The following is a 15,570-nucleotide window of genomic DNA, read 5'->3' as shown; positions in this document are numbered from 1 at the left end:
GCCAGAGAGTCAGAGCACAGGACCGTTCTCTGCTTCACTTCATCCCGTCGTACGTGAGTGGGGGCAGCTGCGGTTGCTGTTTTCCAAAGTGTTCCTGATGCAGTCTTTTCCACCTGTTTTGAATGCAGGTCCACCTGAGCCCCAGACCAGGACTTTGTCACTGCTGCAGAGACGCTTCCCTCCGTTTGAATGCCTAAAATGCTTGCACAGCCACACGTCTCTGCCATGCCCCTTCATTAAAACAGGACATTACTTTTGCACGTGTCACTTTCTATATTTTATATGATATTTTCTGTGTGAAGGACTTACTAAGTGCTTTGCCTTTTAATCCTCCATTTCACAGCTGGATTGAGCTCGCCTGGTTCTCCAATGAATGCGCACATCTGTTTCCACTACTGGATTCTCCTCCATGCAAAGGGACTCACTTAGTTGCAAAATGGTGAACGGGATTTGCTGCCAGCCCCCATCTGAAGCGGTTCGACTGCAGTCCTACAGAGTGAGGGCAATCCAGCATTTACCAACAAAATCAGAGTGCATGATCTGAGAGGCTCGTTGCACACAGACTGCTGTACTCAGCAGCAGCTGCTCTTCAGACAATAATATACAGCATGTGTGTGCAGACAGCAAAGCAACAACTGTATCCCAAAACCCTTTCAGTACAGAGGAACACCTTTCAGCGTTGCTCACATCTTCTCTTTACTTCTCCAGCCTGCTGTGGCAGACGGCACCGAGCCTGCTTCCACCAGAGACCGACCTGATAAAGGGGACGTCTTTTATCCCACTGTCACCAAGTCACAAGGGACCGGGGTTCCCTCTATCTTACTCTATAAAGCACCTTGGGACAACAGAACTGACGACCATCCACAACAACATGAAATTCCCAAGCACAGATGGAGAGGACTTGGCCTTCTAATGTGAAGACTGGCTCCTTTTGATGGTTTTCTTTTATAATAGTGTTAAATGGGACATTCAGAGGGAAGATGGTCAGACAAAACTAATAAATCATTTTTTCATCCATCATCTTCCACTGATCCACCTCAGGGTGATCTAGAGTCACCAAATGATCGAAGCACCTTCATGTTTGGACTGTGCAGCAAAACCAACCCTGGATATAAATCAGTCAGGGACTGGCCTCCCCAAAGCCCACAGCTAAACATTACTGAAGCTGTGCTGAATAAAGCCATTATGTTTGCATATTTCAATGTCAGTGCATTCAGTCATTGTACCCCGTTGTCTTCTTTCTGCTGTTCTCTGTAAGAGTCACCAGCAGCTCGGTGTCCCTCCACTGCACATGTCCAAACCCTCTCTGCCTCCAACCCTGTCCATCACGCCCAGTGAAAACGTGAGCATCTTCAGTCTCTTTGTCCAAACCACACATCACAGCAGAGCTCAGCACCTACATGCAAACCCTGCCTTTCACGCCTGCTGTGATCCTTGTGTCACAAACCAGCCACGGACGTCGTCCGTCTGTAAACGTGCTCAGTAAAGAAGTCGTTCAGTGTTAGCTCGGCGAATAAACCCCTCCAGCTGTGAACCACTGGGAACATCCGAGAAGAGCCGTAAACAGGCAGACTTTCGTGTCTCCTGCGCCACGCGCGTGAACTTCTTGTGCTACAACAAGCGCTCCTTAAATGGGAAGATTTTAAAGTGGAGTCTGGCATGGTGGAGGAGCACAGGCACCGGGGCTTCGCACCAACTTACCGTGAAACATCAGAGCACACGCGTTTACCACAGGAAACACCAGGAAAGCGCCACTGCAACACAAACGATCCCGGGTTTGTTGGACGGTAAACAGCACCTGGACCCGTCTCGTCGTCTTTCCCCGGTGTGCCTCCGCTCCGACGGCTCTCGGCTAGCCTGACGGTAGAAAAAGCCCCCTCCACCGGCAGAGTTACACTCTGTGCCCCGAGTGAGGGTTAGCCAAACACTCCACAAACGACGCACTCACGTCAGACCCGCACCGGGTTAACCACGGTCAAGAAGGCTGTTCCGGTCAAACCTTTCAAAATAATGAATACGACGAGCAGTTTGTCGTCGATGTCGGGATCAGCCCGTGTTTGTCTGCTCTGACTTCATTTCAACAGGAAATAAAACTTATGAGGACTGTGACTGAATCAGCTCTGTAACGCACAGCTTTGATGACGTTGTAACCTTAGTTTTATTTCCTTGTTTTAAAGGTAAATTCCAACCTTTGAATGTAACCAATCACCGTTTGAATGTCACATGGTTTGAAATGATCGTGTTAAATGTGCATCTTTTTATTGTTGTTAAAATGTTTCAAGTTCTACCTCAGCGCCCCCTGCCTGTCATGTTTGTCCACTGCATCAGTGGCAAAGCAGACTGAGACAGCAGGGGTCAGCGACCTACCAAAATAATGTCTATTTATTAGAAATATCAGTAAGCTGATGTGTCACGTTCTTAAGCCTTACAATGAGATGAAACAGCCTTCACTGTAAGGTTCAAGGTTCAAGGTTCTTTATTATTTGTCACATGCATAGTTATACAAGTATAACACACAGTGAAATGTAGCCTGACACGCTCCTCGACATGTGCAAAAATTGGTGGGGGGGTGTAGAGGAAGAACATTATATATATATATATACATATACATACACATATAGTATATACACTGGGTGAATGTGCAGTAGTAGCAGCAAGCAGGTGAATTCTGTACATTAATATGAATAGACATCTGACTATTTTACAGAATAGACAATATACACATATTTAAAATTAAAGGAATTGAAATGTACATTGTGCCTTGGTTTAGTGTCTGGAAGAGTCCTGTCTCAGTCAATTATAGATGATGTGAGAGGGCGGGTGTGTGTGTTTAGGGCACGGATGGCTTGGGGATAGAAGCTCCTCTTGAGTCTCTCTGTCCTTGCCCGGAAGATGCGGAACCTTCTACCAGATTGCAGAAGTTGGAACAGTTTGTTGCCAGGATGGGACGGGTCCTTCAGTATCACTAATAAGTGGAAATAATTTAAATCTTTGACCAAATGTAACTTCTCTGCAATGGATTTTTAAAAATGATTATTTAGTATTTTAATTTTGCCATGTCATTAGAGTAATACCATATTTTGTTGCATTTAGCAAATAAGACATACAGCAACAAACAGCTCTGACAATGGTCCAAGACAGATTTATTTCAGCATTTAAGCTACACATGAGTGAATCATAACGATCTGATAATTTACAGTTTATTCAAGTAAATAGGGAGTCCTCTTCTTCAAAAGAGTTGGTGTGAAGTTTCACTAGGTTCTCTGCTGCGACCAACAGTTTTTATAGCATACATGATTCCCTTAGGCTGTGTCATTGAAAACAGTGCAGATAATACCCTTCTCTTTATTTATACATGAAGCCAAGTGATACAAACAGCAATACAGGCATGTATTAAACGTATAAAGGCCTGGATGTCCTGTAATGCTCTTCTCCTTAATTTTCCATCTTTATAGTCTATTAGTTTCACGTTTATTGTCATTGGTGTTACCCAGGCTGAAATACTGTTTCTCACCAGCCTCTACAGTGCAATAGTCAATACAATTTAAAAAAGAAAAAGTTTTAAAAAGAGCAGTAAAAAATCGTAACAATAAATGGGGATAAAGAACATAAAATCTAAATTCTAAAACAAACACAAGTCTAAACAGTCACACTCATACAGGTAGCAGCAGTCCTTTCACAGAAGGGGGTTGTTAAAGTAAGTAGTGTGTGTATCTGGGGAGTATATTGTGTGTGTGTGTGTGTGTGTGTGTGTGTGTGTGTGTGTGTGTGTGCGCGTGCAGATAGGGGGCATCACAGTCCGATTGTGGATCTTACAGTGTAGCTGTGTGAGTAGCTGAGTGGATGGGGAGGGGGCACAGTCCATTTATCAGTCTCACAGCTTGTGCAAAGAAGCCTTCCAGCATCCTGGTGGTTCTGCAGCTGATGCTCCTGTACCTCTTGCCAGACGGCAGGAGGAAGAACAGGCCATGAGACGGGTGGTGGGGGTCTCTGATGATGGAGATAGCTCTGTGTATGCGGCCCTGTTTGTAGATCTCCTCCAGAGGCGAGAGAGGGGCACCAACAATCCTCCTGGCAGTCTTAACAATGCTATTCAGTTGTTGCTTCTTACAGGACTTGCAGCTGCCAAACCAAGATGTAAAACTTTGTGTCTGTTATAGTCCATTATAGTCCATGTTTGTCAGTTATCTTCAAATTATAAAATGCTTCAAATAAACGTGTAAGGAAAGCAGTTTGTCTCTAGTCTTCTGCATCCATCTGACATAGAGACACAGAGTTGTAAACACCATAGGTGAACTCTGACCGTATCCTGAAGATAGGATAAAGAGGTTCGGTGAAGCTGCAGTGGAACGTGTGGATGTGTGTTGGTGTATCAAAAATGATTCTGTAGAAGGATACAGTGCCAGCAGACCAGTCCAAATACACTCCCACTCTGTTCGTTTCAGTGGAGGGAGCAGGGCTATCTATGATCCGGACTGAGTTATTATGCCATGCAGAATAATTGTCAGCAGAACAGTCCAGACTCCAGGAGATGTTGTTCCCACCAATACGACTGTCAATACCATCACCACTCCTTTTAATCCCTCTGTAAGTCACTCCTATAGATACCAGCCCACTCCAGTCCACCTCCCAGTAACAGTGACCAGTCAGGCCACGTGTACACATCAGCTGGTACCAGCACTCAAACCTCTCAGAGTGATCTGGATACAGCCATTCCTCGTCGTCATCTGTCACAATGTTGTTTTCTGTCAGGTAAAGGTTCCTGTGTACTGTGTTCGGGTCCATTTTGAGTTCACAGGCGTCTGACGGCAGATCAAAATGAAAACAGAACCGTCAGAACCGTCCACAGAGCCAAGCACTGATGCCAGTCACATCACATGACTGCATCACCACGCAGATCACATGACCCAGAGCAAATTAATCCATTGTTATATCAAATTATTTTATACTACAGCTTCAGATAAACAATTAGTAAATGTACTGCAAGTCAGCAAGTTTAAGGCATAAAATCTTAAAAGGTAAAATCTTTTTGCCAACTTAATATTAAGAAATGTGATAACAACACATCGGTGCTAAAACATGAAACAAATCTTTTAACTGTGAGCTAACAGAGTTCAAAGACATTTGGTAGGCATCAAAGAAATGATACAAACTCTACATAATCAAGTTTGATCATAAATGTATTTAAACCTTCACAAAGTCCAGGTCATAGATCTGTCTTTTCTTTAGATGAATGACACTCGGTGTATGTATATATATATATATATATATATATATATATATATATATATATATATATATATATATATATATATATATATATATATATATATATATATATATATATATATATATATATATATATATATATCTATATCTATATCTATATATATACATAAGCTCATTTTAGCTTCATTAATCAAGCTAAAAACACTTACATTTCCTCAGTCCTGGTTTCAATCGTTGAGCTCCGCAGCTGTCCAGCCTGGAATAATAATTCAAACAAAGAGACATGAAAATGTTTTCATACATTCGTTGGTTTTGTTTAGCTGAGTTTGGAGGATAAGCAAGACACGATGTGCTTGACTAGCTAAAAATTTGCATCTCAGAACAGTATTCTGTCCTCTAAAAAAATCTGATTTATTACTTCCAGGCTGGACGACTGTAATTCATTATTATCAGGAAGTCCTAAAAACTCCCTGAAAAGCCTTCAGCTAATCCAAAATGGCTTCCTGTTAAATCCAGAATTCAAAATCCTGCTCCTCACATACAAGGTCTTAAATAATCAGGCCCCATCTTATCTTAATGACCTTGTAGTACCATATCACCCTATTAGAGCACTTGGCTCTCGCTCTGCAGGCCTACTTGTTGTTCCTAGAGTATTTAAAAGTAGAATGGGAGGCAGAGCCTTCAGTTTTCAGGCCCCTCTTCTGTGGAACGAATTGTGGATTTGGGAGAGAGAGACAACCTCTCGACTTTGAAGATTAAGGTTCAAACTTTCATTTTTGCTAAAGCATAAACTAATGGCTGGATCAGGTGACTCCGAACTCTCCCTTAGTTACAGTGCAATGGGCCGAGGCCTCCGTGGGCTTCTTCACTCCCCTCTTCCAAATCTCTAAATGTTTATACACCTCTCTGCATTTAATGGTTAGTTATGATTCATCTCTGGCTCTCTTCCACAGCGTGTCTTTGTCCTGTCTCCCTCCCCTCACCCCAACAGATGGCCCCGCCTCCCCCGAGCCTGCTTCTGCTGAAGGTTTCTTCCTGTTAAAGTTAAAGTTTTTCCTTCCCACTGTTGCCAAGTGCTTGCCAATAAGGGTTTGTTTGTTGATTTTTGTAGGGTGTTCACCTTACAATATGAAGCGCTTTGAGACAACTGTTGTTGTGATTTGGGGTTATGTAAATAAAGTTGAACTGAACTGGATTGAGTGGGTGGCTATGGTATTGTTTGACCTTGGTAAAGACTTTTCTGATGGGTTTATAGCCTCAGTCACTTGTATTAAATAGAACATGATGTTTGTTTTGTACACTCTTGCTCCAGTTAGGGTAACCAAAAATGTTTTTACATGTGACTGACAGGTTGCTTGTAGTATCCATAGGTTGGTTTCTGAAGTCTTAATTTGAATAAGGTTACGAGCACCTGTCTTCCTACCTTAGAGAGTCCAATCTGCAGTGTGGATCCTGCAGTGCAGCAGAGAAGAGCGTCACTCCTGTGGGTCCTGGGTGATTATAACTCAGATCCAGCTTTCTTAGATGAGAAGGGTTTGAACTCAGTGCTGAGCTCAACGAAGCACAACCCTTCTTTGTTATCAGACAACCTGACAAGCTGTAAACATTTCAACATCATTGGGTTTATCTGTTTGAAATTTTGCATTAACTGTAGAAAATGTGTGATATGACAACATTAAAAAACTTGAAATAACAAAAAACAAAAGCATATTCTTATCTAACCTGAGAGTTTCAAGTTTGCACTGAGGACTCTTCAATCCACAAGACAGCAGCGCCACTCCTGAGTCCTGCAGGTCATTATTGTTCAGGTCCAGCTCTATCATACTGAATGACTGGCAACTGAGGACTGAAGCAAGAGCTTCACAGCTTTCATTCGACAGGCTACAGCCACCCAGCCTGAAGAAAAAAAAGAATTCAGTAAAATTTATAAGAAATCCAGCAAAATAGAATTTTCAGGACAAACTAGACCCTTCAGATTCTGAATGTTAGGCACCACAGGTTCAGAAGTGCTGATTTGAATATGAATGTTGTCACATGTTGTTGAAAAGCTCTTACCTGACAATCTTCAGTGTACACAGTTGACTCTCAAGTGGCGTGAAGAGATACGTGACTGCTAAATCCGTCAACTCATTATTATTTAGATCCAGCACTTCCAGAGTAGAGGACTGACTGCTGAGAACTCTGGAGAGAGTTTTACAGCTTCTCCATGAAAGCTCGCAGCCATTTAGCCTGAAGACATAATATTGAGCATTCATCAGAAATGTGGAATAAAAAAAATACAGAAAAAAAACAAAACAAATTTCAGCTCGTACTAATGAGAATTATTGAAAAATATTTGAATATAGATTTATTCATTCAGGGGTAGGTTCAGGTTACTATGGTGTCATTCATCGACACTATACATTTTCAATACAAACAGAGATAACAGAAAAGCATAATATTGCATAATGAAGAAATAAATAAAACCAAAAATGCCTCCTCTGTTTCACAATTTGATTTAAAATCATGTTAAATGAAATCATCATGGTTTATTAAGGTGGAAATAAGACAGCGTTGTGAAACATGACTAAGCTTCTCAGTTTGTTTCAAAGTTCAGTTTGGAATCTATAATTGTTCCGAGGTATTTGGACATTACACCATCGGACCTTTAAGGGACATGATCTTGAAGAGCACAGCCTCCATTTATTTTAAAACCACTAACAGGGAATCTAGCCATTTTTTTAACACTATTTGATTTTATTAACTGAAGTCCCCTCATTTCAGTGTTCCTGTTGAGATGTATACTTTAATTATATTTAATTAAATACAATTACATTTAAGTATTGATTATTCTGAGCTCTTGATGTCCCCATTTACTGTGTTTTTCTGTTAAAGGTAAAGAACCCACATTAAACCTGTAATTCAGCGTTTGTTTGGGGTTGTTGTTTGTTTTTTCAGAAATGAATTCTTCTTATTATATAAAATTTAGATTTTGATTTATTGAATCACGTTTTTTGGTTGCTGTAATACAGTGGTTCTTTTAAGAAAAAATAAGATCTATGTTTTTCTTCTTCCTAAGATAATCTATCAAGCTATCAATCTATCTATTGGGCTGTCTGTCTGTCTGTCTGTGTGACCTGTAAATTGTGCGAACTGCAGCAAAAGAACGTGGATTAGAAATAATCATCAGTCTATTTGTATGCTATTTAGCACCAAGAATATTCACTGAGTAAAGCTTTTACTTTGATCTGGCCATTATTAGATTATGGGGCCAAGTTTAGACCTGAAAGCACAGAGTGGCCTTTAATGTTTAAATGGATCCAGCTGAAAGTTTAAGAGTCTCAGTGTGCAGCCATCACACTAAAAATTAATGGTAAGTATGAAAATACACATATGAACTTATGGAGATTAACAGTTTCCTGACTTTCCCTGTTTCATTTTCTAACCTATATATTTAAATAATACAATTTTAGTGTAAAAATTCTGAAACCAACCTGAGAACCTCAAGTTTAAAGTTTTTCTCCAGATCTGCAAACATTGTCCTTATGCCTGAATCATGCAGGTTGTTGTAACTCAGGTCCAGCTCTTTTAAACTAGAGGACTTGCTAAGAACAGAGGACAGTGCTTTACAGCTTCTGCTCAAAAGGTTACATCCAATCATCCTGATGGGGTAAGGAAAAAAACAAGTAGGAAGTTAATCATTTTTTCTCTTTCTTTACAGTATTTAAAGTGACAGTGACTTATCTGGTCGTGCATGAACATACAGAGATTTACTGGAAGCTTTGACCACTGGCAGCAGCCACATAAGACCTTCTTCAGAAGCAGAGTACTTCCTCAGGTCAAACTCATTCAAATCTTTTTCTGAAGACAGTAAGATGAAGACCAAAGCAGACCACTGAGCAGGGGATAGTTTAACCGTGAAAAGATTTCCTGATGTCAACGACTGTTGGATCCTTTCCACTAGAGAGTGGTCGTTCAGCTCATTCAGACAGTGGAACAGGTTAATGCTTCTCTCTGGGGACAGATTCTCCCCAATGTTCTCCCTGATGTACTTGGCTACTTCCTGGTTTATCTGTGAGTTTACGCCTGTCTCTTTGAGTAGTCCTTGTAGGAGAGTCTGATTGGACTGCAGTGACAAACCCAAAAGGAAACGTAGAAACAAGTCCAAGTAACCATTTGGACTTTGTAAGGCCTGTTCCACGGCACTCTGGTAGAAGAGTTTCAGTTCATATTGATTAGGCTTTGACATCTGAGTGGTTGTTTGCTCCTCTTCCAGCAGGTTGATTCCAGAGTTGATGAAGGTCAGATGGACGTGAAGAGCAGCCAGAAACTCCTGAACACTCAAATGGACGAAGCAGAACACCTTGTCCTGGTACAGTCCTCGCTCCTCTTTAAAGATCTGTGTGAACACTCCTGAGTACACTGAGGCTGCTCTGATATCAATGCCACACTCTGTCAGGTCTGATTCATAGAAGATCAGGTTTCCTTTCTGCAGCTGATCAAAAGCCAGTTTTCCCAGAGATTCAATCATCTTCCTGCTCTCTGGACTCCAGTGTGGATCTGTCTCAGCTCCTCCATCATACTTGACCTTTTTCATTTTGGCCTGAACCACCAGGAAGTGGATGTACAGCTCTGTCAAGTTCTTGGGCAGCTCTCCTCCCTTCTTGGTTTTCAGCACATCCTCCAGAACCGTAGCAGTGATCCAGCAGAAGACTGGGATGTGGCACATGATGTGGAGGCTTTGTGATGCTTTAATGTGGGAAATGATCCTGCTGGCCTGCTTTTCATTCCTGAAACTCTTCCTGAAGTACTCCTCCTTCTTCGAGTCAGTGAACCCTCTGATTTCTGTTATTACGTCAACACATTTAGGATCAATATGACTGGCCATTGCAGGCCGCGTGGTTATCCAGAGTCGAGCAGATGGAAGGAGTTTTCCTCTGATAAGGTTTGTCAGCAGTGCATCCACTGAGGTGGACTCTGTGACATCAGTTAGGATCTTATTATTTTGAAAGTCCAGAGGAAGGCGACACTCATCTAGACCGTCAAAGATAAACACAACCTGGAAGTCTTCAAATCTGCAAAATTCTGCATCCTTTGTTTCAGAGAAGAAGAGATGAACGAGTTCTACCAAGCTGAACTTTTCCTCCTTTAATCCATTTAGCTCCCTGAAAGTGAATGGAAATGTAAACTGGATATCTTGGTTGTTTTTGCCTTCTGCCCAGTCTAGAGTGAACTTTTGTGTTAATATCGTTTTCCCAATACCAGCCACTCCCTTTGTCAGCACTGTTCTGACTGGTTGATCTCTTCCCAGCAGCGGCTGAAATATGTCTTTACAGGCGATTGTCTTTTCTAACCTCGCACGTCGTCTAGATGCTGTTTCGATCTGTCTGACCTCATGTTCGTCACTGACCTCTCCGGTCCCTCCCTCTGTGATGTACAGCTCTGTGTAGATCTGATTGAGAGGTGTTGGGTTTCCTACTTTAGTAATTCCCTCAAACAAATGCTGGAACTTCCTTCTAAGATTTAATTTGAGTTTATCCTGGCAAATGGATGCACCCACTCCTGTTGGACAAAAAACAAATGAGATGGTGTTAAAATTTCAGAACAATGAACAGCTGGTCAAAATTTAAAATATGAGGCTTTTCTAGCAGAGGATAAAATATAATCTGTTTGATAACCACGACAGCTGTGTGCTTCTCTGTGCTTCTCTGTGCTTCTCTTGGGCTGGCTGCTTCAGTCTGTATGCCAAATATCACTGGGCAAAATAAGAAGCCCAAGTTGCTCAGCAATGCCTCCACTGCGGAATTAATTCAATTCAGTTTTACCTATACAGTGCCAAATCACAACAAGAATCGTTTCTTAATGACTTGCTTTGTGAAATAAAGGTCACATTGACTCATCAAGTACTTTTAAATATACTTGTAATGTTTGTACAGACAATGACTAACCGTGTGGATGATTTCTTATTTTTAGACTCATTAAATAGTACGTTAGCCGCAGAGAAATCACTGGGTTATAGTGTCATATCCCAGTCGTTGTACACGACTACGTGCACCCACAACAGACTGAGGCTTTGCATTAGGGGTGGGCGGTATAAACAGTATATGGTAGAAACAATATGAATTTGACCAACGGTAGGGATTTTGACTATACCGCTCTACTGCGATAGTGCATGCTGATGATGTCATCAAGTGCCTGTTTTGGTCAAAAGCATTGCAGCAGCTGCAAGAAAAATCATCTGCAAATTATGCCAGCGACAGTAATAGTGAAGAGATGAAGCACTTTTGGAATATGAGGAAAGCCAAAAACTGTGCTTCCTCCACTTCTGTACCATTGATTCATTAATGCTGAATTCTCTGGCAGCTGCTCTATTCCCATGTTGTTGCAGTATATTAATGACTAACCTCGTATTGTGGATGGATTATCTCAGTTGTTCTCCTGACTGAAGTTTGGTCCATTTAGAGCATCCTGCCATGCGATTGCATTTGTCCCTAACCATCGGGAACCCTCATGTTAACTTTTATCGATTGGAAAAAAGTTAGCGTTCATCCTCCAGCTTCACTGTGTTTATATATATATATATCTGCTATATATGCTAACATAGCTGTGTCGCTAGCAATCACGTAGCACATCATTATATACCAGCTAGCCCAACTTCAGTAACCCTACAAACATCACTGCATGTTTAGGTGGAAGCTAGCGAGCTAACTTCCTGCTAACTTCTAACGCTGTTGAATTTAATAAATTCTGTTTTCATGGATGCCTGGATGTTAAACTTAATTGTTACACCCGGTAAAGCAGCAACACTGATCATTTTATTAAAGGTGAAATAATTTAGACAGTTTTTAACTCTCAGTGATGCTGCAGTGTTTGTTTGACTTTGGGACCTAAAGTTGACGGAGTTTAGGACCCAGATTACTCTGCGAGGCTCCTGACTACAGTAGCCGTAATGCTCCAACAATCCATCAAGCAGTGCGGCTTCGTAGCTTACCAAAGTCGTACTACAACATTTTTGACAGATTTTTGAGCGCCGTGTAGCACATGAAATCGGTTTGAGGTCAGTGAGCACAACCAGAATTCATACATGAGACGCACCGGATTGTAAGGCACACTGTTGATTTTTGAGAAAATTTACGGACTTTAAGTGCGCCTTATAGTGCGGAAAATACGGTATACAGAAGAAAATAAATTGTGATATATATCGTTACCGCACATGCTTCAACCTATACTGCGATATGGATTTTAGGCCATATCGCCCAGCCCTACTTTGCATCAGTGGGAGTGCCCTTACTGCTCTGCAAACAGACAGCCAGCTCCTCCTGGTTCATCCCCCTCAGAAAGTCCAGTGTGATCTTCACAAAAGCCTCCCTGGTGCTCCATGTCTGCTCTTCAGCCTTAGAAGCTAACACATCCTCATCCTCGCTGTCCTTCTCTGGGCAGGTGGAACGCTGCAGAATCCTCTGAAACCTTTTAAGCTCATTCTTCACAAAAGTGATGATGTTCTCTTCAAGCAGCTGGAAGACAATATTATAGGAAATTATCTTTCAGCATTTATGCATGTATTTATTTATGCATTGTGCACATATTCTCCTCTGTCAGGGGAATGTCATTGAGCCAATTAGAAACAGAACAGTGATGAAAATGTGCTTTAGACTTTCCCACCATAAAAACTGAGTCCAACGTTGTTTGATGCTGCTGAGCAGACTGACAGCTATGAACCTCAGACTTTTGTTGCCTGACTCTGCGAAGAGAGCGCACACGTGCACACGTCCACAATTAACATTATTAAATGCAGTAATGGTCAGTAACACTATGGATCACTGCATAAATAAACTGAAAGTTGAATATGTACACAGTTATTTCTGGTATCTGTCCTCTGATCGGCACATATTCAGCACAGCACGGACCAGTAGGTAACGATAAAGGGTCTACAGGTGTCTACAGGTGTACGTGGGATTAATGAAATACTAACTGAGCCAAATGAAATGCAGAACAACAGTAAAGTGGGCGGGACACTGACAGTTTACATCAGCTAAGTGTAGGAGTGAGGACAGCAGTGTGCTATGAGACGCTCACAAGTCCCTGATGGAGTGGACATTTAACCCTTAGGTGCAGCATTAGTGATGTTTTTGAAAACAAAGAGGCAGGGCTGATTGCTTTTATGACTTTCAAAATGTTACCTTTTGTCAACAGAGAGGTTCCCTTCTTTGAAATTTAAAGGCGGGTCCATAGACCAGTCACTTTTCATGGACATAGAGCTGGACAGAGGAGAGCCTGCTAACTGCTTCGGCATCCTGGTAGGGAAACAGCATACTGTATATTAAATTTCAAAGATATCAAATCCAGTCATTATGTGTCAATGATTTTATTATACTTACTTTCTATTTGTAAACATTTGCTTTAAAAACTGATTTTTTGGATAAACAAATACATAGAGGGACATAACTTGGTGAAGCCCACATGGTTACTCCACTTCCTTTACAACATGGCTCACTGTGTTTGCCATGGGGGGAGACCCCCACAGAGCATTGCCTCAGGATTATTTTAAAATGAAATAGTACTAGTTTGTATGCCGTATAAGAAGTTCTTGTCTCACCCCGTAGCTTCATTGCCCAGGCAGGCTTCCATGCTCTTGGCATGTTTAGATGGTGTGCCCCCCTCCTCTGTGTCTCCACACTGACTCATGGCTGAGTGGACCACAGTGTCTTAACACATGAACACACACAACAACATGAATGCTGGGCAGCTCAGTTACGAACACGACACTGTGCTGGATAATAAAGTTAGCGCCCAAGCTCATGTCATCACCTGTTCACTCACACAGCTCAGCAGCAGCTAGTTTCTGTATTTCACCTGGACCCACAGAACGGGAGCATGATCAAAGTCGACTTTGATCATGCAGAAATAGAGTCATATTAAAACATACCGACATCAGATAAACTATATCCAGTAGAATGAAGATGCACAAATACGCAGGACGCCATCTACTTCCATTAGATATTTGCATCCTATGCTGTGAGCTGTTATACTCCACACTGTGCCATTGGCCCGATATTACTCATAGCTTGATAGCGCAAAGCATGTTATGTGATTAAACACTGCAGATGGAAATGTATTATATAAATATGAAACCAATGAAACGACGCTGGGCCCGCAGTTCGGCCCACTCCCTGCTGACTGTATCTGCCCTCTTACCTGTTCAGCTGTTGCACATTTTACATACAAGCTCAAATGTACATTCAACATTGTTACGTTATGAGTGGTGCTCGGTAAAAGAAGACTTTTAAATACCTTGTAGCCAGAAAAACGAGCCGCAGCTCTGCGTAGAAATGAAACCGAAACTGTTTTCAGTTGTGAAATGAGGAGAGAGCTCAGCAGTGACACCCTGAGGCAGAGACGTGATCACTGAGATGTGACCAGAATTATTTCAGTGGTGGATTTCCACAAAATCATCTATTCTTAGCCATTTTATTTACAAAGCAAGGAGAGACGGGCATTTGTCGATAGGCAGATTTGGAAAGGATGTGCAGATGGAAGCGTACTAACAAGTAAAGGGGGCTGAAAAAGGCTCCCGGAGGAGCTGATTAAGGAAGACAATTGGAGAGGAGGATGAATCAGGAAGTGTAGAGGAAGGCGGAGGAAGTGAGAGCTGCTGTAAAGAAGTCGATGCAAAGCTGTAGTAACCTTGGCCAAGATACTAACCCCGGTGGTAAACGGTCTCTGATGCATCCATCAGAGTGTGGACGCTAGAAAGAAAGCACCACTGCATAGAAAAAGTGTGAATGGGTGTGAATAAGGCATGTTGCATCAAAGTTTCAGTGCTCGGGGAGAGTATAAGAATCAGGAGAAAAGAATGTTTCCTATGGGAAAGATTCATGGATGCAGTGAAGGACACGCAGAGGGCTGATGTGAGGAAGGAGGATGCTGGAACGGGGGAGATGGAGGCAGATGATGTGCTGTGGAGACGCCAAGAGGGAGCAGCTGAAAGAAGACGTTTTCCTTTAGAAAAAGCCTGCAGTGACATCTGTGGTCCGACAGCATGGAGGAACTTTATATACAGTCAATGAGTTGCCCTGCTGTGGTATGGTGGAACAAAAGCAAGGAATGAAGCTAATCATAAGGATCAACTTCTGTTCATCAGAGAGGAAAACACAAAAACTTGTGTGTAAAACAGACATTTCTACTCTCTAAGGTTTATGTGACTTTCTGGGAATGCTGGTTTTATTTTACAGAGAACTGATGGATCATTAGGATTTCTTATTTCCTATAAGATGCTGTGGAGCGCCTACGATTGCAGGTGAAGGCACCATGGTGATGTACCCCAACAGGAAGTTGTTAGTCTGGTTGAAAGGCGGAAACTAA

General features: G+C 41.9%; 2 protein-coding genes across 5 annotated transcripts in view; both read right to left on the bottom strand.

Annotated features, from left to right (window-relative positions):
- The window catches only part of LOC146662883 (beta-1,3-N-acetylglucosaminyltransferase radical fringe-like), a 19,238-nt gene extending 16,990 nt beyond the window's left edge, over nt 1-2,248 (bottom strand). The window contains exons 1-2 of one of the 2 annotated variants that reach the window (XM_085415454.1): nt 1,702-2,248; nt 310-489 (exon numbers count right to left, since the gene is read on the bottom strand). The gene's annotated coding sequence lies outside the window, so the exon portion shown is untranslated. The remainder of the gene's footprint in view (nt 1-309; nt 490-1,701) is intronic. The other variant, XM_085415453.1, reaches the window with a different exon arrangement.
- A 335-nt stretch (nt 2,249-2,583) lies between these two features.
- LOC146662882 (protein NLRC3-like) lies at nt 2,584-14,729 on the bottom strand. 3 transcript variants are annotated; one of them, XM_085415450.1, is made up of 12 exons: nt 14,404-14,729; nt 13,805-13,913; nt 13,389-13,502; nt 12,871-12,949; nt 12,500-12,722; nt 8,973-10,770; nt 8,703-8,870; nt 7,285-7,458; nt 6,952-7,125; nt 6,653-6,826; nt 5,439-5,485; nt 2,584-4,802 (listed from the first exon to the last, which is right to left on the bottom strand). In XM_085415450.1, the coding sequence occupies exons 2-12, from the start codon at nt 13,891-13,893 to the stop codon at nt 4,240-4,242; spliced, it is 3,603 nt and encodes a 1,200-aa protein (XP_085271576.1). In that variant the 5' UTR covers nt 13,894-13,913; nt 14,404-14,729; the 3' UTR covers nt 2,584-4,239. The 3 variants fall into 3 exon arrangements, with proteins under 3 accessions (XP_085271576.1, XP_085271577.1, XP_085271575.1); XM_085415449.1 differs by having other exon boundaries at nt 2,585-4,802; nt 14,500-14,729; XM_085415451.1 differs by lacking the exon at nt 13,805-13,913 and having other exon boundaries at nt 14,500-14,729.
- Nucleotides 14,730-15,570: the final 841 nt, after the last annotated feature.

This window comes from Rhamphochromis longiceps, linkage group LG8 (genome assembly GCF_057381845.1).
Source record: "Rhamphochromis longiceps isolate RC_006_pf linkage group LG8, R_longiceps_female_GT1.1, whole genome shotgun sequence".
Classification (NCBI taxonomy): domain Eukaryota; kingdom Metazoa; phylum Chordata; class Actinopteri; order Cichliformes; family Cichlidae; genus Rhamphochromis; species Rhamphochromis longiceps.
This window is presented reverse-complemented; position numbering and strand designations above follow the sequence as displayed.